This window comes from Astatotilapia calliptera, chromosome 10 (genome assembly GCF_964374335.1).
Source record: "Astatotilapia calliptera chromosome 10, fAstCal68.1, whole genome shotgun sequence".
Classification (NCBI taxonomy): domain Eukaryota; kingdom Metazoa; phylum Chordata; class Actinopteri; order Cichliformes; family Cichlidae; genus Astatotilapia; species Astatotilapia calliptera.
Window position 1 is genome coordinate 6,017,984 of NC_137431.1, and position 26,281 is coordinate 6,044,264.

General features: G+C 40.1%; 2 protein-coding genes and 1 long non-coding RNA gene across 4 annotated transcripts in view; 1 reads left to right on the forward strand and 2 right to left on the reverse strand.

Annotated features, from left to right (window-relative positions):
• Positions 1-26,281, reverse strand: part of ntm (neurotrimin) — a 508,104-nt gene that overhangs the window by 185,106 nt on the left and 296,717 nt on the right. The window lies entirely within an intron of this gene.
• LOC145431522 (uncharacterized) overlaps positions 1-26,281 on the reverse strand; it is a 246,480-nt gene that overhangs the window by 19,721 nt on the left and 200,478 nt on the right. The gene's annotated exons all lie outside the window — the stretch shown is intronic.
• On the forward strand, positions 12,254-23,880 carry LOC113008142 (uncharacterized). 2 transcript variants are annotated; one of them, XM_026145331.2, is made up of 6 exons: positions 12,254-12,599; positions 14,114-14,316; positions 17,200-18,239; positions 18,437-18,592; positions 19,605-19,697; positions 23,005-23,880. In XM_026145331.2, exons 3-6 carry the CDS (start codon positions 17,208-17,210, stop codon positions 23,281-23,283), a joined length of 1,560 nt encoding a protein of 519 aa, XP_026001116.1. In that variant the 5' UTR covers positions 12,254-12,599; positions 14,114-14,316; positions 17,200-17,207; the 3' UTR covers positions 23,284-23,880. The 2 variants fall into 2 exon arrangements, with proteins under 2 accessions (XP_026001116.1, XP_026001117.1); XM_026145332.2 differs by lacking the exon at positions 12,254-12,599 and having other exon boundaries at positions 12,606-14,302.

Below are 26,281 nucleotides of genomic sequence, written 5' to 3' on the forward strand. Positions count from 1 at the left end.
GGCTTCATTTAAGAAACACCAGGTATGCCGAAGCTCATCGCATTGATCAAGCAGGACTCATGATCTTCACCAGCAGCTCCCTCACAGGGAAATCATCAGCACTCCTCTGTAGGCCCGCGCCAGAAGATGGATAAACCCAGCATTTCATTAACACTGTGATGGAGACCTTTGCTTTGTGTAATGTTATAAATACTCGGATACTCCCCAGAAGCTCTGGACTTTTACATAAAGATATTATATTCAGTCCTGTAGAAAGTTATATAATTAAAAATATACAATCCTCTCTGGTTACTCTGGTATGAATAACTCTGAATTAATTTATGGTAAATAACACACTATCTGCAAAAAACTATTTGTAGTTCAACATACAAGTGATGACCTTTGACCTTCATCAGGTTTTATTTAATTGTGTCAGAGAAAATCTCATGTGCTCTTCATACAGGTGAGTACATCAAGTGTTTAAAACGGAAGCTGTGCAGGTCTGAGATCAGCAGCTCTCTGAAACACCAAACTGAGGTCCTGTTAATGCTGATGTATAGTGACACAGTTACTTGGGTGATTAATCCTTTTGACTTTTTGTCTTTAACTTTATCAATAAAACAGCTGCAGCTTTCACTGACAGCACATGTGGTACTTTAACCTTTGTACTATTTTCATCAGTTCATTTTGCATCTGTCTGCTGTCATTGGGTGGTGCTGAGGTCCGAATCTGAGGGCAGCTCCTGTAATCACAAAGAGAACAGAATCATCACAAACTCAAATATAAATTTTATCCCTCAAAATTGAAATAAAGCTGATCCTTCTCTGTTCTCACACATTCAGGATCTGAAATTCTTCTCTTACTTTTTTTTTCCGTATTACAGTACAGTACAGTACTTTAATCCATCATTACTGCTTAATGAGGAGTTACGGAAGTACAAGCTTTTTTTTAAAAAAAAAATGGTGTTACTGTCTTTACAGATGTGGCAAGAGACTGAAAACATGCTGTTGTTTGCACACATTTAATAATCAGCTCTGCACAGGAGCTGAAGCAGAGTGCAGCCTGTTGCATTTACAGTACAATACAACACAATATAAGTACAGTAACAGTAATTAGTGACTGAGCAGCCCGGGGCGTTTCTCTTGATTTCTTTAGTCAGGGTAAATCCATTCACCTGCACGGGTTAGCTAAACGAATTTTACAAAACAAGTTTCCCTGACAGGTGAGTGCTCATTTTAGCTAGCTAGGTCTCAGGACCTAGCTAAGGACGGTAGTTATGGATTAGCTTACAAACACATTTAACTTACCGAAAAAGTGCAGCGGAGCCTCGGGTCCTTCTGTCGGGTAGTCCAGTTTACTGAAGAACACCTCAGGCTGTCAGGTTAAAACAGTCGGTCGTGTTTTCGCAACGTAAACGCTGGCCCTCCTCACAGAGCCTACGCTCGATCTGCTATTCCCGAACAGAGATAAGCAGTTTCTCCGTGACTGCAGCTGCTAGTCAAAGCTGCTATGATGATGGAGAGGAGACCCCTTGGACATCAATCAGCGTGATGAGAACTATTGAAAACAAAAGAAAGAATCTTTGGAAAAAAATTATCTGAGGAGAATTAATTTATTTTAGTCTGACCCCAGTCCCATCCGCTAACATGGATTTATGACCTATACTGCAGCCAGACACCAGGGGGCGATAAAGACGTTTTGGCTTCATTTTTGGGGAGCTGTTGCATTGTCCATGTTTTCTACAATGATTCAAACCAACCGAATCAACAAGTTCATGAACTAAGAGCTAATAAGAAAACAAATTCAGGAGTGAAGTGACCTTTAGTCAGCTCTATATCAATGAGATGAAGCTGTACGCCAGTAGTGAGTGAGACTAAGGCTACGTTCACACTGCAGGCGAAAGCGCATCAAATCCGATTTTTTTGACCCTATGCGACCCATATCCGATCATGGTATGACAGTGTGAACGGCACAAATCCAATATTTTTAAATCTGATCTGGGTCACTTTCGTATGTGATACTGAATCTGATACATATCAAGTCAAGTCAAGTCAAGTCAACTTTATTTGTCAATTCTGCCACATGTACAGGACATACACAGAATAGAAATTGCGTTACTCTCAAACCCTAGTGATTAGAAAAATGCAAATAAAATAATTAAAAAGTAAAAATTTAAATAAATACAATACAATTTTACGTATAACAAAAAAAAAAAAAAAGCTATGCAATATACAATATACAATATACAATATTCAAGTAAGGAGGCATAGTGGTGCAAAATAGGCAAATAGTGCAAATGGAGATTTCGTAGTGTACGGTAAGAGATAGTGTAACAGCAAAGTCTTATGAGGTAATGGCAGTCCAATGCTCCACAAAGTGACTGGAGCAGGCCAGTGAGTGCGTCAGAGAGTGAGTGTGTGTGTGACAGAGTTCAGTGAGACCGTGGTGGAGAAGAGGGGAGAGGGGGGCAGAATCGGGAGGGAGTTTAGCTTCCTGACAGCCTGATGGATGAAGCTGTCCTTCAGTCTGCTGGTCCTGGCCTGGAGACTCCGCAGTCTCCTCCCTGACGGCAGCAGCTTGAAGAAGCTTTGCATTGGGTGCGTGGGATCAGCCGCTATGCAAAGGGCTTTTTTAGTGAGACGGGTGCTGTAAATGTCCTGGAGGGAGGGGAGAGAGACATCCGATGTTTTAGAAAGCGACTGCTGTTTGAATGGTCATGTCGCATTAAATCCGTCTTTTACGTCACTGACACAAGACAGACGCCAATTATCAGTGCCGGAGAAGACCCTGATAAGACATCACGAACACTTCCTGGCCATCCAGTGTACATGTCAGTGAAACTGTTGGGAAGACAACGTTGGAGAAACGTGAACATTTTATTTGTACTGTAAAATCTGCAGATTCTGACAGGAATAAGGATAATTAGTAGGTTATTTACATTATTATGTAAATAACAAAATAACTTAAAGCAAAACTTGGGAAACGTAAAGTCCGAAGTCTTTATATTAAGGGCCATCAGTCAAACAATACTGTTTGCTCTGGGTCTAAACAGAGCCATTGTGGGTGACATCTTCTTTTGCGCATGCGGGCCGCTTTGAGCGTTCACACTAGAGCGCGTTTGCTGTCGCATTTTATTTGTAGTGTGAACAAGCAGACAAAAAAATCGGATTTGATTAAAAAATCGGAATTGAGCATTAAGACCTGCAGTGTGAACGTAGCCATAGACTTGCTGATCCACCTCACCATGAATTACAGCAAAGACATCAGATTGTCAGTTATGTTTGGCAACTGTCAAACATGCACAATATGTTTGACAGTTTCAATTGTCAAACATATTGTGCATGTTTGACAGTCGCAGGTGCAGTTGAAGAATTTGGAGATAGTCATCGATCTTTATTTTCCCAGTACACCAGTCGCAGTACACGTGAGTCAAACTTAAAGCAGACCTTTGAACAGGGGCTTCTTTCTGGTTCAGCATCCTCTTAGTCCACTGTGATGTAAAATTAGTGTTCAAACAGTTTCCAGTTCAGTGTTTTATAAGCCTTGGTGTTTCCTAAACATCCTAATGAACTTCTTCTCATCTGAGAGTGACAATTTGGATCCTCTTGGGGGTGGCTGTAGCTCAGGTGGTAGAGGCCGGGGAATGGTGAATGTCAGTACCACAGTCACCTACTAACCGGAAGGTCGGTGGTTCAATCCCCATCTGTGCCAGTCTGCAGGCCAAATATCCTGGTGCAAGTTACTAACCCCAGGTTGCTCTCCTGTGCATCCATCGGAGTGTGAATTTGTATGTATGTTAGTTAGATAGCATTAAAAACTTAGAAAAGTGCTTGGGTGAATGAACGAGTTATATAAAGCACTTTGAGTGCTCAGATAGCGTAGAAAAGTGCTATATAAGAACAAGTCCATTTACCATCTTCCATACCTTGACAAAGTGGTGAAACATCAGAATAAAGAATAATTTATGGTTCCATACATACACATATGGGTGTAATAGGGCAATCGTCAGTCTGCATGGATGACATCAAGCATGAATGAGAGCCACTCTCTCAAGCACCGTTGAAATTTTTCTACAGAAATTATCTATTTGTGCATGTAATATTAAAAGGGAGCTTCTGCCTCATTACAATAGGCTTAATAGCAATCATGCACATGGGACCAGGAGGAAGAACTAATTCAATATTTAATTCTACACCTATCATCATGATGATTAACATAATATGGAAAATACTATTCCATGTTTCTTTACTAGACTAGTAATATATATTTTACTGGCTGGGATAGCGGCTTCATCTCAGTAGATAAAAAGTTATCATCTAGAGTTCAGAGTACTGCAAAGTGGATGTAACCATGCTGAAATCATTTGCCTAATAAGCACTAATTATAGTTCAAGGGCAGTGAAATTAAAAGGACATTGCAATAAGTTAATGGTATTGCTGCCATGTTTGAAGGAGTATAAATAACATGCAAATATAGTTGTGCTAATACATGTGGTAACCAAAGCAATAATCAAAGCCTCATTACAACAAATTGTTATTTAAAATGAAAATGGATTTTATTATTCTTTACTTTGGAGTAAAACTTTCAATAAAACTAATGAACAAAACACATTATAAATTAAATTCTGAGAGTGCAATATATGTTTAAATTATATATTTAAACATATATTGCATATACATATATATTATGTAGTAAACTGTTAAGCATACATTTCAACACCCTGAATGTACACATCATCAGTAGTCATTAAAGAGGGAATTCCATGAGGGAGGTCACACATGTTGCAGAGATAACAAGCTCTCCTCAGTGTCCCCAGCAGTAGTAATGCATAACCACAAAGCATCTATATCTGAGTACTGCAACTGTTAACTGGCACTGGGCTTCCTATTTTTAGCTTTAGTGGGAAAAAATACAGTACACTTTTTGTTTGACAAGAAACCAGCTTGGGCTGTCAAAGCTCAATGACAACACTCACATAACATCTATCTTTTATTACTCGCAGACAAAGAGAAAAAGACAGTTTTTTTCCTCACTTTCAACATCTCAATATTGCTAAATACATATTGCTTTTCCAGTAACCTTGGCCCAATTTCTTTCTTTCTCCCTACTTTGATTCCATGTTTCCCCAGCCCGCTATGCTCTCCTGTCTCTCTCTCTCTCCTCCTGTCTGCACCTCTGTGTACTTCCTGTTTTACTTTGACAGTCTCCCGTCAGTGTTGTGTTACTCTTGCCGTGTCTTGTTATGATTATCTGTGTCAGCTGTGTTTCCCGTGTGCTCCCACTTCCCTCGTTAACCCTCTGTGTATTTATGTGTATGTCTCCCTCAGTTCGGTGTCGCGTCGTCAATGTCTCCTCCCCGAACCTGTGTGCTTTTCTGTGTTCCCTCGGTCCTCAGTTAGCATTCCCAGTTTAATTCAGTTCTTTCTGAAGCCTGCAATAAAGCAGTGATTTTGAGTTCAGCTTTTTGTCTCCGTGAGTTTTGCGTTTGGGTCCTCATCTGCCTCCACACAGCCAGTTCATGACAATATCAATAAAGGACCTAATCATTTTGATGTTGTTGATAAATGTTGTCCATTTTTAACGGTGCCCTAGCCTTAACTCTAATCTTTGCATGAAAAGTACATACTGGATTTGCCTAAAGTACTGTTCTAATCATATGCAAACCCATTGTATCACATTCAAAATTAATAAGTGTCCTTAAAAAAGATATGCTTGGTGAAGATATATGCCAGATATATACTAGGAGACATCAGTGTTGGTATTTATTATGTAGGAAATTTTTGACCAAAAAGTGACTTTATATGAAAACATATACTAGCAGCCAAAGACAGAAGTACATCTTTTCTTTACCCTAGTCACAACACACAAAACACATTTTTGTAGCTCACAGTCTGCACTGGTGTGGGACGTCTTGGTTCCATACAGTGTTTTTGACAGTGACATGACAGCAGTCTTTTATGACTCCCTTATATTCCCCTACAGTGACAGCAAGGGAATGGAGAGAGCTGCCAAGAATCATGGAAAGGAATCCCTGTCAAGTGTTACCCTGAGGCTTTCCCTCCTTCATGTCAAGATAGATAACCACCAGAACCTCATGGAGAGCAGAGAGAGAGAAAGGAAGACAGAGACAGGGAGAGAGAGAGAGAGAGCGAACAGACCTGGACAAAAAAGGGCACACAACTGTGTTTCTAAGAAGCTGGGGTTATTTTTTTCTGGATGAGATAGCAAGCGTCACTTTTTCTTAGCAAAATAAAAAAAATTGTTTTTGCTTTTCCTAATTTCCAGTTTGCTTACATTTACATATTTGCATGTTCTGCCACAGTCAGCTTTTACATTTGATTTGACTGAAAAACTCTCCAATAATGGTAAGTAAAGTAAGTAAAAGTAAGTATTTTTTCATGGCACTATATTAATAATTTTTCATACTTGTCAGATTTACTTGTTTTATTTTGTCAAAAGTGTCATTTTAACTTTTACATTACATTTTAATTCAGTTCAATTTTATTTATACAAAACCAAATCACAACAACAGTCGCCTCAAGGCGCTTTATATTGTGTGATTGACCCTACAATAAGTAGTAGAAGTTAAAAAAAAATTATCCTGGAATGTCAGGTTGTGTGTTTGTGATTCATTGGTTAATGCAACCCAATACTACAGGTTGGTACACAGAGAGAGCCTGAACATACAGTTCTTTGTGTCCAATACCAAAATGTGATACCACCATAAATGTCTCTGTGTCATTGACATATACGTTTTTAATCCATACCTTCTGATGTATTTTGCTAAATTTAGCTATCTAAAAATGGTAAACAAAGAGCCCCCCACAACACACACAAACACACACGAAAATAGATGAAACGGATTACATTGAACTGCACTCAAACAGTTACTAATATTTGCATAGCCATTAGACATAAGAAATATCAGTTTCCGTCATATTACACTCAGTGCCAGAGAGCTACCTAAATATCACAGGAAACAGAACCTATCCTTTTTGTCTCTCTCCTCATTGCCAAACAGCAAACGGGTCAATAACCCATCATTATAGGGCTTCACACTTCACTGCCTTCAAATTGACTGCCTGAAGGATTAAGGAGAAAGGCAACAATGGCAAGATGAGACAACATTGCTCATCTTCTCTACCTACCTAAAAACCCAGGGTACTAATACTGGAGCTTAGCTGAACAAAGTGGAGGCAGCATGACATCTCCTACAATTTCCAATGGAAAGTAGAGCAGTGCATGAAGTAGGTCAAAAGTCACATACTAGAGTCACAACAATATTGATATTTAATTGTCTTAAATGAAATGGTCTCCAATAAAATGTTGGCTAATTCTCTGTACTTCTGTCTGGAATGGACGCCTCTACAATCTTTATCTTATCCTTTGCTCATTTGGCACTTGCTGGTTGACACTAACACATTTTTTGTTGTCTTTCATATATAAGCAGTCTCTATAGGGAATAGAGTGTAATCTTCATAATACATGTTACATGGAGCAAGAGGTCATTCAGCACTTTAGAAAATACACGTTTATGTAGATCAATACTATCTTATTTACTGTCTTTGTCTTTGTTAATAGCAGAAACAATTCTCAGATTTAAGAGAATCTATTATCTGAGCAAACCCCAAATGACTGACTTCCTGTTTACCTCTGAATAGAAATAGAACATTTGTAATTAGCTTTATGAAACAGAAATTTTGCCTATGTTCTGCATATATATATATATATATATATTGATGAAGAAATGATTTTATTAATGTGATTAGGGGTTGTCATGGTGATTCTGATAATTAAAAATTAAATTTCATTATGCTTTTAATTATGATAAGATTGCTGTGAAAGCTATCATGACATTTTCCTAGATATGATATTTTTGTGTGTATGTTTTAATTAAGGTGAAACTTGTCCCATTTGCATATTCTATTTATTCAAAAACTAATATTTACACACCTGCTGTAACATCTGCTTGTGGTAGCTTTGGTACAGAATCATACATATCTCCCTATAGAGAATAATATCAACTTGTCCTTTTCTTGAATGTGACTCAAAAAAACTCATGTGTGTTCATAATTTGAGAAATCGTGTTTGTCACTTTCTGGAGCTCTAAGTATATCTCACCATTAAAACCAGAGATGCCAGTCAAACCCATGATTTTAATTTAAAGCTTAAGTCCTTTTTGCAAGGAGGAGGGAAAGAAGCAAAAGCAAAACTCTATTTTTGGAGAAAACATGAAAAGACAAAAAATGAAAAGTAACATCAACCATGTTGTGTATCAATGTAGTGTTGATACTTCAGCATATCCCAAGGGAAGTCAGCAGTGGAGTCTGTTTTTGATTCGTCATTTTATTATCTCTTTGGGTCCTAGACAAGGTGCTGGCTGGCTGGCTGGGCTGCCTGGCGTTATAACTGGGGCTAATGGAATTCGAATGTTGGGGCCTCATCTCTCTGTTGTGATGGCTGGGTGACGGGCCCTGATGGATTGCTGGAGCTGAAGGCTCGCCTGACAGTCACGCTCGGTTGATGGATTGTGAAATGAGACAGACATACAAAAGCTGTGGGCAGCCCAGACCAAGAGTGACCCCCCACTCCTCAGCATGCATCCTGCACCATCTTCCTCAGTTAACCAGTATACTGTCTATGACAGAGAAACCAAAACACTTCCTCCCTGATTTGTTGCCTGGGTAACATGGGTGGTTTAGCAGGATGCCATGGACTCAGTGGGCAGAGACTTTTTGATAAGGGTCTGTGGGTATCTATCATGCTGACATTTCATGTGAATTCCCCTCTGAGGGGATCAAATTATCTACTCCACATCAGCACTCACATCAGGCAAATTTAAATGGTTAGGTATCACAGAACAAATTTGTACTAAGTCATAAATAAGTAGCTTTTATGGTACCATTACAACAAGTTTTAATATTAACAAAATAATCAACAAATTGCAAAGTAATTATCAACTGGCTTCTGAAAAACAAAATAAACTTAACATATTTTGTCACTGAGTATGGTATAGGCCTAGAAAAAATTATATATTATAGTTAATATGTAATTATACAGTAAAACCCCTAATTTCTGTACAATTAGGCTAAACCTCTGTACTTCAAGCAGTAGCATGCTGACAGTTAGGTAGCACCACATAGATAAGAACATGATTGGCTTTTTTTTAATTGACAACACAGCACTTCTATTATCATTGCTTATTAACAATTAATTAAATGCTACCAATAATTGATTTTCTTGCAGTCTTGATCCCCATTCAAATGATATTTATTTCTCATTTTTGGAGGGTAATGGTATTATTACCAGATCTACTAAGTGATATAAATAAGTATATAAATCATTTCCCTCACTGGTACCTGAAGTGACCTCCTATTTTTTCAAAGAGTGTCTAGTGCTCCTGCAATTTAAATTCTGCCTCCAGCTGCAGCTTCTTCTTTTTTTCCAGTTCATAGGAAGTGCTTCTTTTTAACGTATGATATTAAAAGAACATTTTAGATAAAAGAAATTTCAAATAGGACAAGTTAAACATATTAGTATCAACTTACTTTAAGTCAGTTGAAATCTATTTTCATCCTGGGGCCCTCTATATTGTATGTAAAGTCAAAAACGATATCAGAGAGAACAAAAGCAATCTCATTACAGGAAGAGACTGGAACGGGGCTTAGAGAATGACATCCATCTGACCCAACTTGTTGGGTTGAGGGAGAAATAGATGCCAGTGGCAAGAAATTCAAGCACAAAGTATTTAAACTACGCTTACAGTTTGTTAATGTGCTATTGTAAATTCAGCTATAGGTATAGTTACAGGTGCTCTCAGAGGGCTCTGTGTTAGTTTGTGTTATATCCCTGTTTTAATTTTCCTGTGGTTGTATGGACAACCACTACTGAATAACTGTGATTGTAATAAGAAACCAGAGAATGTCATGATTCTCACAGAAGTTCTAAAATGAATATTTTAACCCCCACATCTAGTATCCAGTATCACGGCAAAGCTTTGGAGAGGCAAAGTGTGAAATGGACACATATACAGAAGTTGCAGTAAGAGCAGAGGGATGTTTTTATGTCAATCCAACACTACATTTAAACATCATGGGAGAATGTTTAAACAGACATTACTAACACAATTAGGTGTAAATACATGTTAGCCCTGAAATGTACTTCATACCTTCCTTGGCCATTAACGACTTCTCCGCTTTAAATATATTAACTCTCCCCGCTGGAAGATTTTACTGGAAGAGACTTCTGTGTCCACTTCACACTTTGGAGAGGCAAAGCGTGAAACGGACATGGTGGACCCCGCTTCGCTGTAATATTGCGTTGCATGTTTGGTCATTTATGCTATTCTAATGACTGTTCACAAGTTTTTCACATCTAGCATTAAAGTTTGGCCTATTCTCACCCTACAGACATAATATTCTTAGAGCATTGCTAATTTCTCTCATTTGCAAGCGCCTGAATGTGATAATGAACACATCCTCCAAGAAAAGCTGAGAAAAGAATAATAATTAAAACATTAATAGAATGAATAAGAGAACTCAAACAGCCTACCTTTGACACATTTGAATTTGTTTATTCTCATCATAGAACGTCAGGGAAGATGTTTCAAACTTCACCTTGATTTTTGTTTTCTCACACTCTGTTTTGACAGTTATGATTCAGTGTCTTCTATGGTCCCTTTAAAACATTAAATTCAGTTCTCCTCATGTTTGTTCTGGAACATTTAGCAGTCATTCTGCATGAAAAGATCTTAACGATGTGAAAATGTTTAAATACAACAACAACAACAACCTTTATTTATAGAGCACATTAAAAGCCTAGGCATACCAAAGTGCTTTACAAAAAAAAATAATAATAATACAGTTAAGAGCATTAATATCAAATATAATAAGAACAGCAGACAATGTTCACAGTAGAAAGCCACTAATAAAATGGACTGCAGCACATAGATTATAGCAGACCCAGTGCCGCATGATAGAGAACACCAAGAATAAAGGAATAGTAAAAGTTAATGCAATAGGTCGCAGTTAACAGTCAGCATTTAACGGGTAGAAAAGGCAAGTTCAAAAAGATAAGTTTTAAGGCGTGCTTTAAAAGAAAAAATAGAATCAGACTCCCGAATGCCAATCGGGAGGCTGTTCCATAACTCAGGTGCAGCAAAGGCAAACGATCGATCGCCTCTAGATTTCAACCGAGATCTGGGCTGAACTAACAATAACTGCGAGGATGACCTTAAAGCCCTGGCAGGGACATAAGGGTTTAAAAGTTCCTTAAGATAGGTTGGTGCAGTATTATTGATAATTTTAAAAGTAAGCAGCAAAATTTTAAATTGAATACGGTATTTGATAGGCAGCCAATGCAGCTCAGCAAGAACCGGAGTAATATGGTCAAATTTCTTGGTTTTAGTTAGAATACGTGCCGCAGCATTCTGAACTGTCTGTAATCTATGTAGAAGGGTAACATGGAGACCAGAATAGAGTGAGTTACAGTAATCTAGTCTTGACGTTACAAAAGCATGAATGAGCTTTTCTAAGTCATTATACGGGATATAGTGTCTGGCCCTGGAGATGAGACGAAGCTGATAAAAACTAGATCTGACAACAGCAGACACCTGTTTATCAAGTTTAAAGGAGCTGTCAAACAAGACACCCAGATTCCTGACAGTATCAGAGAAAGAACTAGTAAGAAAGCCAAAGGCATCTTGAAGTTTGGCGCGAAGGGCATTACTGCCAAAAATCATGATTTCAGTCTTTTTTTCATTGAGAATAAGAGTATTTGCCAACAGCCATTTCTTGACCTCACTCATGCACTCACGAAAGTTATTTAAAGATAAAGCGAGATCATCATGTAACTCAAAATAAATCTGGATGTCATCCGCATAATAGTGAAAAGCAATGTGGTATTTCTCAAAGATAGCGCTTAAAGGAAGCATATACAGTGAGAAAAGGGTCGGGCCTAACACAGAACCCTGGGGGACACCACAGCAAACAGGTACAGGGGAAGAGGAAGATGAGGCCAGATGTACCGAAGAAAGCCGATTGGAGAGGTAAGATTTGAACCAGTCCAAGGCAGTGCCCTTTATGCCAACAGAGTGCTCTAATCTTGCGACTAGGATGTTATGGTCAACCATATCAAATGCAGATGAAAGATCCAATAGAACTAAAACAGAAGGACGACCATTATCAGCCATAAGTAAAAGATCATTAAAAACAAGAAGCAGCGCTGATTCAGTGCTATGATGTTGTTTAAAGGCTGATTGGAATTTATCATTTATACACTCTAAAAAGTAATTAATGTGACCTTTAGTCATTACTTACATATATATGTTGTTGTGAAATAAAAAATCAAGTTCATAAATACTGTTAGACTTCCTAATTAAAATTTTTATTTTATTGAGTTCGGGTGACACATAAATTATGCCTCTTTACTCAATATATAATCGTGATTTGTCTGAATTTAAAATCTTCTTTTAATCAAAAAACAATATAATTTTAAGTTCTGTCAATGTAAAATACAACTTGATGACGTGTAAACAGCTCACAGTTCCCTTCTTCTACTCAAGCGGACATATTCAACAGCACGTGTTCAAGTTTTATCAAGAGCTGTGTTCGTTGCGAACGGTGAGTAATTTTATGCGAAATTACACATATTTGCAGTCGCTCTGGATTTTGTTAGTTTACTTTAAAACAACGACGTAACATACATAACATACATCTTAGCTTGCCCCCGCGTTTGTGTGTTTTAATATACACACAGCAGCTAATTCCACGATAGCATAAATTGTTGGGCTCTTTTTGGAAAATTTAAAACTGACGTTATAATGTCAGTGTTAAATTTTAACACTGATGTTATAACGTCAGTGTTAAATTTTAGAGTATACTCTAATGCAGACCACTGTAATTGTCTTATAATTTTTAAAAGATAGCGGACGTTGTTAGCCCCGGCGCAAACTACTATGCTAACGTAGCTAGCCAAGCTAAGTTGTGTTCACTGTGATTTTATTTTTGAAATGTGAAATTTATTTTTTGAAGGGAAGCATTTTATGTTAGTAATTGTTAAGAAACGCTTCTAAATTTTCGTAACGTTACGGGGTGAAGTTGAACCCCATTGGCTTCTGCGCAGGAAGTGCCGTCGCTATTAGTCCGGTGTGTCTGTTGACCGCTAAGAGCGGTTCTTCACCGGCTGCTCGGCCTATTTTCACAGGTAAAAGACCAGACTAAAGTGCACTGTGCCGCATATGGTAGGGTAGTTAGCTGTCCCTAATTTTTGGGGACTTTCCGTGTTTTGTAGAGACGTAGAGGCGACGTGCATTGGCACTGGCTGTAACATTGATATGCCTCAATAAAGTTTGAAAGTAAGAAAAAAATCAATAGCGGGCCACCATCTTGGTTGGGTCCCCATTCGCCGCCAGTGCATTTTTTTTCTACTGAGGAATGTATTCACCCATGGTAAATAAGGAAAATGTTTAAATATTTTTCCAAACAGATAAGGCAAGAAAGGTCAATAATCCCACATATGGTTTCAGTAGTATGCCAGTTTTTGCAACACTAGGGTGCACAAAAATGACCATAGCTGCTGACTCAGCACTGATTCTAATTTGGTTTTGGAGAATGAAATGAAAACAGATCAAGTGGGATTATTGACATTGTAGCTTGTGTATAAAAAGTTTGGGGTTTTTTCGTATTTACTGTCAGAAATGATTCTGTCCTGTCATGCCACACCTTATGTTTGCTTTTGTTGATAAAAAAAAAAAAAAAAAAAAAATATATGTATGCATGTATGTATGTATGTATGTATGTATGTATGTATGTATGCATGTATGTATGTAGTTTTGTCTTTTTGAGTTAACATATTCCTCAGTAGAAATACATGCACTGGGGGCGAGTGGAGACCCCTCCAAGATCGCGGTCGGTGGGGGATACACGCTCCAACAGACTGGCCCAGTCCATGTCACCTCTATGTATATTTGATCTATGGAAAGCCACGTTAGGCTTTCCAGTACCCAGTGTATTCAGGTTTATGTAGTTTTGAATGTTTGGTTCTAGCTTACACAGCTTTGACAGGTGAAACTGATTCACTGTATTGAAGACTCACAGGTGAAGTTGAAAATACCATCTTTTGTATTTTTGTGCAGGCACGACTTTCTGGTGTTATACACTGTCCTGGCGTTGCAGATCTAGGGGTTCCAGTTAAGACGTGGTCAGCCTTCTAAAGAAAGTGGGAATCTCACCAAAATATTCAGTTACTTTGCTGTGTTTCTTGCCAGGACAAAGGCTCAAACCATCATCTTCTCCTGGTATCGAATACCAAGGGACCTTCTGAAGTAAGCTTTAACAAGTAAGCTTGAATTGAGTAATTCAGAATCATGAAGTATGGATTGGCCTTGCAAAATCTGTAAATTTGCAACCTCCACTAAGGAAGAGCTGATGAAACATTATAGGTTACGCCATATCCCCAGTGTACAGCCTCTGCCATGTCCTTACCTAGATTGTTTTTGTTCATTTAAGTCATGGGGTAGCCTAAAATCACACATATCAAGGAAACACTCAACTCACTCAACAGTGAGAACCTCTGAAATACTCAGTTTCTGTTGCCAGTTCTGTAATGTGGGCACATTTTCCACTGAAAAAGAGTATTTTGAACACCTTCGTCAACATTTGAAAAAGCAAGAAACTGTGTCCTGTGTTTTCAAAAATTGTAATTTCAAAACTAACATTTATGGAACATTTGCGTCACATAAACATCGCAAGCACACTCCCCACTCTTTAGATGAGTTTAAAGAAGACGTTTTAAAGAGGTTTGAAAAGCCTTTACAAACAGATCAGTGCAGCGATGTAGTTAATCAGGAGGGTGAACAATCTGACATTGAGGAGTTTAGAGATGATGATGTGAATGTACTGCCAAAGTTGATTGAAAGAAGCTTGGCTCATTTGATGTTGAAATTAGAGAGTTCATTTCATGTTCCCAACCAATGCATTGATGAGCTTGTAGAGTCATTGCATTTTATTTGTCATTCAGCTTCCGCTCCCATCATGAAAGACATTTTACAGTCCTGCTTGAAGAGACACAACTGTGAAGTTGATGAAGCCATTGTGTCTGAAATGGTGAACAACATATGTGTTGCTAACCCTGTTAGCGCTGCCCTTTGTGATGGTGGTCCTCTCTCTTCTGCCTTCAAAAGAAGAAAGTATTTTAATGAACACTTTTCTGTCGTGGAGCCGATTGAGTATATTCTTACTGGAGAGAGTAGCTTCCAGTATGTTCCCATTCTAAAGTCTTTACTTCAGGTTCTTAGCAGGAAAGATATACTAGACCTGATCTTGAGTGAAGCAGAGGTGCAGAGAACTGTGTACAACTCATTTCATGACGGCACCTTTTACAAAACCAACGAGTTGTTCTCAAAAAATGACCTTACAATTGCGCTAAATCTCTATGTGGATGACTTTGAGATTTGTAATCCTCTCGGTACATCCAGGAAAAAACACAAAATCACATCTGTATATTGGGTGTTAGCTGATGTCCCTTCATTGCTCAGATCTGAGCTAAACTCAATCTTCTTAGCAATTCTTTGCAAGGCTGAGGATGTAAAGAGATTTGGTTACAGCGCTGTGTTAGAGCCACTGCTCAAAGATCTTGTGGTCTTAGAGGAGGAAGGACTGTATGTTCCATCACTGGGTAGAAGAGTCAAAGGCACAGTGTTTAGTGTAGTTGCAGACAACCTTGGTGCCCATTCTATGGGGGGATTTGTTGAGAGCTTTTCCAGTTCATATGTCTGTAGGTTTTGTCTTGGTGAAAAGTCACAATTTCAAGATGGTGAAGTGAGAAATAAGGCATTCCCACCCAGAACAGCGGAACAACACACACTGCATGTCCAGGCTTTACAGGAAAATAACAGTTTGATGCATGTTTATGGAGTGAAGAGACAGTGTGCACTGACGGCAAAACTTAAATATTTTCATGTTTTGTCTGGATATCCACCTGATGTGTTGCATGATCTCTTTGAAGGTGTAGTGCCCCTAGAAATAGCACTGTGCCTAAGACTATTCATTCACAACAAATACTTCACTCTTGAAGAGCTGAACAAATGCATCAAAGAGTTCCCCTATAAATGGTCGGACAAAACCAATGCACCACAGCTTGTTCCTGTGAACTTTGCCCAACGGAAAAGTGTGGGGGGCAATGCCCACGAGAACTGGGCTTTGCTTCGTCTCTTGCCACTCATGGTTGGATCAAAAATCCCTGAGGCTGACCCAGCATGGGAATTGCTTCTTGTGCTTCGAGACATTGTTGAGCTTGTTGTGAATCAAGTGCACACAGAGGAGACCATTTGCTTCCTGGACAGTAAGATATCTGAGCATAAACACAGGTTTCTCATGGTTTTTCCAGAGCAACGCCTCATTCCAAAACACCATTTCCTAGAACATTATCCAGAACTTATCAGGGCTTATGGTCCTCTGGTGTCACTGTGGACAATGCGGTTTGAGGCAAAGCACAGCTTTTTCAAGCGTGTTGTCAGACATACTCGTAGTTTTAGAAATATTCTGCTGTCACTGGCCATGAAGCATCAGTTGTTGCTTGCTTATAACCAACATGATTCCAGAGCTGTCAGACCATTACTACAGGCTACAACACTGTCTACAATGGATGTTAGTGTGCTGCGAGAGGATATCCAAGAAGCACTGCAGGCTAAGTTTCCTGGTGAGACATGTGTCCAGATAGCCAAAAGTGTGTGTTACAGAGGCACCAAGTACACTAGTGGAATGATCCTGGCTTATGGTTCCACTGGTGGTCTACCAGATTTTGGGGAGTTGATCCAGATTGTGGTTTTGAAAGGCAATGTGGGATTCATAGTGAAAGGTGTAACTGCTTGGTCAATTGAACATCTGAGGAGCTATGTGCTTGAGAAAACTGGTACAGTGAAAGTCATAGAGGCAGCTGAGTTATCAGACACGGTCCCCTTGATTTCTTACATTTGTGGCGGAACAACCATTATGACTCTTAAGTGCAGCATTTATGTTCCATAAATGATTTCCATACTTTGTGTGGAGATTTTCAGCTGAAAAAAGACAAACCCAAATCTCAGTCTTTCTACTATTTTCAGAGATGGCATATAGTTAATTGGCTCCTAGTTTCCATACATGGAGATCAAATTTTATTATATTATGCACTATTTCGCTGTTACTAAGAATTACAGAAACATGTCAAAAATTTGGTCTACAGGTTACCTAATGTCACAACCGTCTCAACTTCGAGTGATCCTTGCAGATCATGATGTCCGTAAAGTTGTACTACCATCTGGAATCCCAGAAACGGTGGATGACCTTTATTCAGCCATCCGTGATACCTTTTCCATTACAAGAGACTTCTGTCTTCACTATAAAGATGCTGATTTTGGTGATGAGTTTTTTACCCTTGTTTCGACAACTGACCTTAAGGACAAGGACACAATCAAGATTGTGTTTCTCCAGGACCAGGAGCCTACAATAACCTTGACCTTAAGTGATGTGACCAACGTGACTGATAATCCATCTGAGGAGGACTCTGTTGACACCTCATCTGTGTCAACTAATGACACTCTGATTCTTTCCACATCTGAAGATAGTCCAGGGCACCGTTACCAGCGCTGGCCTGTTCAATTTCAGATTCCCAGGTTTTCTGACCTCACAGAGATCCAAATTCGGTCAGCCAACGAGCGCTTCCAAAAAGATGGGACTCTTCTCCCTACAAAAGATTTAATTCCACTGCTTCCTGACATACTTAGAAAACTAGCAGAAGCTATTTATAAGTATACTGCTTATCCATCCAGTCTGCAGATCAGTGAGGTTGCAGAGGCCCTGACTCTAAAGCATCCCTGCCTGAAAGAACCAGGGTCCTTCAATGGATGCTATGGGTGGGCGCAGCGTCTAAAGTACAAGATGAACAATTTCAGAAGCAAGCTTAGAGGTCTCGGCTGCCCTGAAGTTGAAGTAAACTCACTTAAGAGGAAAATGACATGTGACCAATACCCGGCAAAGAATGTCAAAAAACCAAAGAAGGCTGAGGTGAACTACCTACCCCCTCATGCTCAAGGTGAAACTAGTGAAAGTTTGGAAAAAGAGAGAATCGAGCTACTGAGTGAAGTGATGAAAAGGGACAACTCCAGAATGGTAGCTCAGAAAATGGACAAGACGTTCAGCCTTCGTCGGGAGGAAATAGTGAAAGAGGCCCCTGCCATCAGTGACTTCATGAAGCGCTGGCCTGCTCTTTTTAGCGAAGTACAGGTGAGAGAAAATGTTTATTAAACCAGTGTTTTTGTGTTGGGGATTGATGAAATTACAACTAGAAGTCAGATAAATAAAAAATTTAGAAATGCATATATTTACACCTAATACATTTAAATGTTTACAAATGCACATTTGGATTTGGAATTATTTATGCTTATGTCTCTTGTTGTATTTTATTCTGGTGTGCCCTGCAGATATGTGAAGAATTTAAGAGGATAACAACAGTCAGCCTTGAATCAACCTTTCTGGCCAGGCTTGACCAATGCACCCCAAAACTGATGGCCTTGACCCTGTCAAAAGGAGGAGCTGCAGGTCTGAGGATGAGGCAGATTAAGGACATGCTTCTGCAGGTATAATGAATAACTTTATGAATAGACCTTTATTTGCATCTGCCTTACTTTTTTCATGTGGGTGGCTGTAGCTCAGGTGGCAGAGCAGGTCAGCCACTAATCAGAAGGTCGGTGGTTCGATCCCAGGCTGCATCCTGGCTGCATGCCAAATATCCTTGGGCAAGATACTAACCCCGTGTTTGCCTACTGGTGGTGGTCAGAGGGCCCGGTGGCGCCTGTGTCCGGCAGCCTCGCCTCTGTCAGTGCGCCCCAGGGCAGCTGTGGCTACAATGTAGCTTGCTATCGCCAGTGTGTGAATGTGTGTGTGAATGGGTGAATGACTGAATGTAGTGTAAAGCGCTTTGGGGTCCTATGGACTAGAAAAGCGCTATACAAATGCAGGCCATTTACCATTTACCATCTCAAATGTTGATATGGCTGCTTTGAAGAAGGTCCATTGTATACTAACACTATTTTTTTCCAAAATTGTTCATATTTTGGTTACACTTGCATCTAGGGCAGGGCAAAAGAAGAAAATATGTCGTCTGTACAATATACACTTTTTATTATTTTAAAATAAAGCTCTATGATTTACATAAAGTGTTTCACACGCGCAAGAACGTTAACAATACATAACATGGAGGAAGACTGTATCTGTGCCAGTTACATTGTAATTGAATGAATGGATATTTATTGTTATTATACAAGTTCAGAGCACAAGTACAACAAAATGTATCTTTATTTTAGTGTTTTTACTTATGAAGAAGGAATGTCCAGGTTACAAGCGCAGCGTTTCTCAGGTCTCCGCAGAGTGAGACAGCCATGCCCCCACTGTGTGCGGAGTAAGCAGGTCCCAAACAATAAGAAACTCAGGAGAATAGCCAGATCACCTTTTCCACCTTATTCCAAATGAACTTTTTTATTATTTAATTTAAAAAAATGCTATATCATTATGGATATAATTTTCAGTATATGAAGTAAGCTACTTACATCTGATTTTTTTTTAACACATCTATTTTTTTCTATCAATCAGGACAACACAGTTGAAAAGCGCAGAGAAATTGCTATTCGCTGCCTCATAGTCTATCTTGGAGAGAAGGAGGAGGATCTTTTCAAACAATACAGCGTAAGTACTTGAGTTGGTTTTTAATTTTTTGTTTAGTTTTGAATGCATGTCTCTGTAGGGTCTTTGTGTTTTGTTCATTGGATTTTCTGTTCAGGGTTGAGTATTTAAGTCATTCAGTGCCATAGACGTCTTTAGACGTCAAAATGAATCCGAACGCTCAGTGCCATAGACGCCTCTTGAGCTTTTTATTGAATTGAGAAGGTGGTGGAGTTGATTACATGGATAAAATCCCACCAGCGTGACAGTCGGCTCTACTGAGAACGAGTATTGTGGCACGATTTTTGATCCAGCTCGTCATTTCGAGCTTGAGGTGTCTGCAGCCTGACGTCATGGTTTTTCTAGCAATTCCAGTGAACATGAACCGGATTTATCTGACCAGTATCTCCTGTTAGAAACTTCTGAAGGCGTGAGGTTCTGGGGGCGATCCGTCTCTGGGCCGGGGCCCTGGCCGGGCCTTGGGTCCTGGTTTGTGTGTTGCCGGGGTTGTGGGCGGGTGGGTGCATGGGGGCCCATCCCTGGCGCAGGGTGCCGCCGGTGTGTCGAGCCGCCTGTGGGGCTCTTCAACCGGTGGGGGAGATTGCCACACCTTGCAGGAGCTTTCCTCCACTCAGGAACTCTCTGCAGGAGGGGGAGATACAGGAGAGGTGGAGGAAGATCTCACCCTGGGCGTCTATTGTCTCATGTAGTCTGGAAGATGAGTGGATGGTGGGGTGGGTGCAGTTTTCTCTGTGATGGGGTTGGGTGGACTGTCCCGGGCTCTGTGGGGCCGGGGGGCGCTGCTGCGCTGGGCCCCGGTCTGGATGGGCCTGGGCCCCCTTTCCCTGGCGGGTCGCGGAGTATGGGGGTGCCTACTGGGGTCAGCGGGGGAGCTGGCCCCAGGGAGGGGTCACCTGCCCCTCCCTTCCTTCCCTCCCCATCTCCGGCTGCCTCCCTCTTCCCACTCCACCACAACCACCACTAGGGTGCAGAGGAGGCTACCCCCCCCCCCCCCCCCCCCCCCCCCCCCCGTCCCCTTCTGGCTACCTCTGCCTCAATTTTATCCCACAACTTAGACATTCACATTACTCACACCCTCATTACACATACATATAGGATCTTGGGGGTGGGCACGATACACGGAGTCCAAGTTATCATCAGGGTGTACACCTCACCCCTGGCGTCGTTGCCCACCTCTCAATGTTAAATACACGTAGACATTGAGGGCTAACAGGAGGGACTATGCGCTTACCTGCTGCTCTCTGGCAGGTAGCTCCATGCCCTCCTGGGTTTTAAATGCACCTTAGAACACACATGCATCAACACTACAATGAGCGGGTGGAGGGAGGTTTGGAGTCTTCTCTCACCCCCATTCTCTGCGGCCTGCTGGAGCGGGGGGGCTAGGAGGAGTTGGCCGTCCGACTGCGGTCTGGGGTGTGGGGCCTCCCTGCTGCTGCGGAGTCGGGGCGGTCTGCCTCTCCCCACCGCAGGGAAAAGGGTAACACCACCTGGGTCTGGGTGCAGTTCCCCCCTCCAGGGGCAGGGGTACCTAGACCCGGTTTGTAGAGTACGCTTGGGGAGTGTGATCGTGTGTACAGCATCTCTTTATGTCTGTCTCCACGTCGATTGAGTGTGAAGTGCACATGAGAGCATGAGGGTGGGAATGGATGTTTGTGTCTGTGTGTGCCTGTATGTTTGTGTCTATATGTCAGGTTGGGTATCAGACGCCACCTCTCTGGGGACATCTCGGGCCCTCCAAGGTTTGGAGGCCTATCTCCACCCACCACCACTTCCCCTGCCGGTGGCGGACTCCCTCAGGTGTCGGTGCGTTGGTGGTTCTTTGTATCTGGGGGTGGGCGTCCGGGTACACACCGGCTCACTCGTTGGCGGCTGCTTATCGGGGCCTGGAGCCTGGGGCTCACTCGGGCCACTTCGGAGGTGGGGTGGGGAAGAGAGACTCATTTTTGTCATGGTGGTTTCAGAATTCACATAGTCATAGAACAAAATATTCTGTGAGCCTTCAAAATCAGCGAAAATGCTAAATATCTCTGGCACTGAGGGGGGTATGAAATCTGAGAGTGGCTGGCACTGAATGAGTTAAGGGACATTCCAACCCTAAGTGAAGATATGTCTATTGCCATGTATAAGTGAGAAAAAAGCATTTCAGAATTACAATCCAAAGATGTTTATTGCCATTGTCATTGAACATAATTTGCTGAATAGAAACCTGTTTCCGTGATAAGGTGCAACATAAACACACAGGATAAAAAATTTTGTAGCCAGCGCAGTCATTTTCCTGATCTGGCAGCAGCTTTAGCAGAGCATAAACAATGGAAGTGAATGGCAGGTACTAGCATTTTGTGTGCAAAAGTGATTAAAATCACTCAATAATGATACCAAGTATTCCTGGGGAGCTCAACAATCATGCTGACTGCAAATGAAAAGTATGAATTGACATGAAGGATTTTCAGGAGCCGATTTAGACTTGGGACTACATTACGACAGAGCACTGCTGTAAGCCTCCACATGGTTATAACACAGCAGTTGAAGCCACTGCCGACCAGTGTCTATAAACCAACATGCTATTTGTGCAATATTTCTTCAACAAATCAAAGACCCATCCATTGTTACTGCAGCTTACTATGCTTGTATAGTAGTGGCTGTGTGTGTTTGTTTATGGAAGCTGGAGGCTTTTTCAACTGTTGCGTTATATCCATTCACCATGCAGTGGATGTTTACAGCAGTGTTTGTCGTAACTGCAATGTAGTCTCAAGTCTAAATCAGCTTCTGCAAATCTTCTGTGTTACTTTTGCACTTTTCATTTGCCGTGAACATGATTACTGAGCTCCCAAGAAATATTTGTTTTCATTACTGAGTCATTTTAATCACTTTTGCACACAACATGCTAGCACCTGCTATTCACTTACATTGTTTATGCTCTGCTAAAGCAAATGGATTGCTTCCGGATCAGGAGAATTAGTGTGCTGTTTACAAAAGGCATGTTTCTCACTTTCTAACTGTGACAATATGGCAATAGATAAAATTTCACTTAGAAGTGGAATAACCCTTAAAAATGATTTATTAGATTTTCTTTTCAAAGTGGAAAAACAAAACTGTGAAAAACAAGACATTTTTTATTTTAAACGTGGATTATGGTTTAATTTAGCTTTTAAAACTTACAGAATGACAAAGTAAAATCACTGAAAAACACAAAAGACAACCTGTTTTAGCTTATTTTCCTACCTATAGTGGTTCATTCCCTTATGCACGTCATCCTGAAGTGCTTGAGCTATGTATTTTATACATCCTAACATTTAATTTCTCCTACAAGGATGAGGAGGAGCTCAACGCAGACCTTGCAATGCAAATCATGAAGATTGCTATCATTGGTGATGGGCCTGCAACCATCATCGTTGAGGGATCCAAGATCCTGGAGAGGATTGATGTTGCCAGATCCTGTGCTTTGATGATGGGAGTAATCTACGCTCTGAACCTTACCTATCCCAAGCAGCTGAAATTTACCTTTGAGGTATTTCAAAAACTATGCCTTGAGCTTGATGGACAAAAAGCCAGCTCTAAAGTAATGAATCTTAAGTTTGGTATTTTCTAGAGCAGATTTGATAGACCATTCGTGAGTGAGTTTCACAAATCATTATTCCTGCATTTCTGGCACTACTTGAATGTGTTTTACTAAATTTTAAAGCGCTGTTCTTAAGTCTTCTGAGTTAATGTTTTGCCGTGTCTTAAATGCTGTTATTTGCACATTTTTAAGGAATGCGTTTAATTTCTCCCATGACCTGTGTTCTGAGGGTACTGGTGTGTTTTAAAGTTTGTGTAATACCCTCTTTAGCTGGCCTTAATCTTGAGGGTGAAAAGTCAAATATAGAAGAGAATCAAGAATACTTTGTAAGAGTGCTGACAAAGTTGAATGAAAGAAGCTTTGATCATTTTATGTTTAAATTAGTGCATTTAATGTATAGCAGCCTGTCATCTTTTGTTTTGATTCACTGTCACATGTTAAAGTAAAAAAAAAAAAAAGAGGATTCAAGTAGTAGGTTGTATTACAATTTCAATAAACAGTTCCTTAAGTTTCAGCGGGCAATTTGTGTTCTAGGAAACTGAAGCCCACAAATCTTGCACTTCGCACACACGTTAAAGAATTGTGATGTTTGTTATTGTAATTAAATGGGTCTAACTCATTGGAATACATCTGTCTGAATTTCTATTCTTTCTAAGCACCAGGTACGAGTCCCTTAGCTGATGTCCAGGTATTTGGCATCACATCTGCCGCATTCAAACAAATACACACAACATCCATTTCTTTTTCTGAAGGTCATGACACAAGAGCACACAGAGCGCATGTTAAGGCTGACCTTCGTTTGGGGAAAAAAGTGATCGACAAGTTTCTAAGGTCTTAGAACCTTGACTTCTTTGTGGGCAGGCACCACCATGCATGAGCCTGCCCACGCGGTAGTCATGGTTATAAGACACAGCTTTTGATCAAGGTTGTATTTTGGAGCGACTTAGCCTGCTGGGAAACAGGTAAATGCCCTTATAGAATCTCCTGTAGGACCAAAACATTACTACACTGTAACCAAAATATCATATTTGACCAATATAAATACTATTTATGCCGACAGTTAAGTTCATTTTAATTATAAATGTGTTTTATTTTGTTCAAAAAGTTACTTCACCATACATAAATATAATCTTGGATCAACTTAAATTCCTGTGTATTTGTTGACAATTATTAAGTTCATGTTACTCAGAATGTGTTTTTTTTTGTGGCCAAAAAGTAACTTCACTATACATAAAATTCACGTTGGATGAACTTAAATTTTTGTGTTCTAGTCGAAAATTATTAAGTTAATTTTACTTAAGAATGTTTTTAATTGTGGCCAAAAAGTAACTTCACTATACATAAAATTCACGTTGGATCAACTTAAATTTTTGTGTTCTAGTCGAAAATTATTAAGTTAATTTTACTTAAGAATGTTTTTAATTGTGGCCAAAAAAGCTACTTCACCATACTCAAAAATATTGCTTTGAATTAATGCTATTCTGCCAGAAGTTGGCTTAACTCAAAAATTCTAGTGGAAAACGTTAACATGTTTTTTTTATTTGAACCAATGTTTTATTTATTAGAGTGTATTATTCTCGTCCAGATAGGTCTGCAGTTGAAGTAGAACCACCTTCTCAAGGATTTTAGCCAAGAAAGGAAGCTTGGAAATCGGTCTATAGTTGGCAAAATCACTATGATCCAGGTTATTTTTCTTTAAAACGGGTTGAATAAAAGCATGTTTAAGAACTGAAGGTACATAACCAGAAAGCAAGGAGAGGTTCAATATAGACAATAGACAGGGTCCAATTACATTAAAACAATCCTTGACTATACGAGATGGAAGAACATCATGTACACAATTAGTATTGTTTAGTTTCTCAGTTATACGCTTCAGAGTAGGAAGTGAAATTAATTCAAATTGATGTAAGGCAGCAGAACAGTCAGGATTAGACATACTGTCAGCCACCAAAGGAAGCGTAGATCTAAGAGATAAAACTTTATCTAGAAAGTAGTTTGAAAATTTTTCACAGAGACCTGGGGAGCACGAGAGTGGCATTGAGGGACGAGGATTCACCACTGAGTTAAAAATTTTAAATAGGATGCGAGGATTGTCACCATTAGAAGTAATAATCTTAGCGAAGAAGGCTGCTTTAGCCATTCTGGCAGCAGATTGGAATTTCGAGCGGCTAATACGTAAAATGTCATATGATGACTGGTGTCTATCATTCCTCCACCTCCTCTCATCGCGCCTGCACAAACGCCGTAGAACACGGACAGAGTCGTTTAACCAGCATTGCGAGTAGGTTCTGGGGCGTTTGTGTTTGATAGGTGCAATAGTGTTAAGAATCGAGGAACATGTAGTTAAAAAAGTATTGGTAAAATTCTCAAGTGTGTGTGGGATAAAACAGTCCGACATATTAAATGAAGAATTAACAAAAGATGTAGAGAAGTTGACCACAGTATCGGCGTTAATAGTCCGAGTAGGATGGAGAGGAATCTCCAAGTAAGGGTCAGTGATACCCAGGTCAACGTCAAAGATGACCGGGGAATGATCAGAAAGTCCAGTATTTCTAATTTCCTTAATGCATATATCCACGTTAAATGAAAAAACCAGATCAAGGGTGTGACCCTTAACATGAGTAGGTTCATTTACCCACTGGGTAAGATTAAAAGAGTCAGTCAGTGCAGAAAAATCTTTAGACAGGTGGTCATCCATACAACAAACATGAATATTGAAGTCACCAGAAATAACTACAGAATCATATTTAAAAAGAATAGAACCCAAAAAATCAGCAAATTCAGAAATGAACATCTTATGATATTTAGGCGGACGATAAGCCACGACACACAGAGTAGTTCGAGGGCCAGTCAATTCCAATAGCTGAGCTTCAAAGCTAGAATAGGTTGGGGAGGGTAGCAGCCGTGCCTCAAGTTTATTTCTAAAAACCGAGGCTAAGCCACCACCTCTACCAGTAAGCCTCGGTGAGCTAAAAAAGGCACAGTCAGAAGGGAGAAGTTCAGAGAAGGGGATGAACTCACCCGGAGA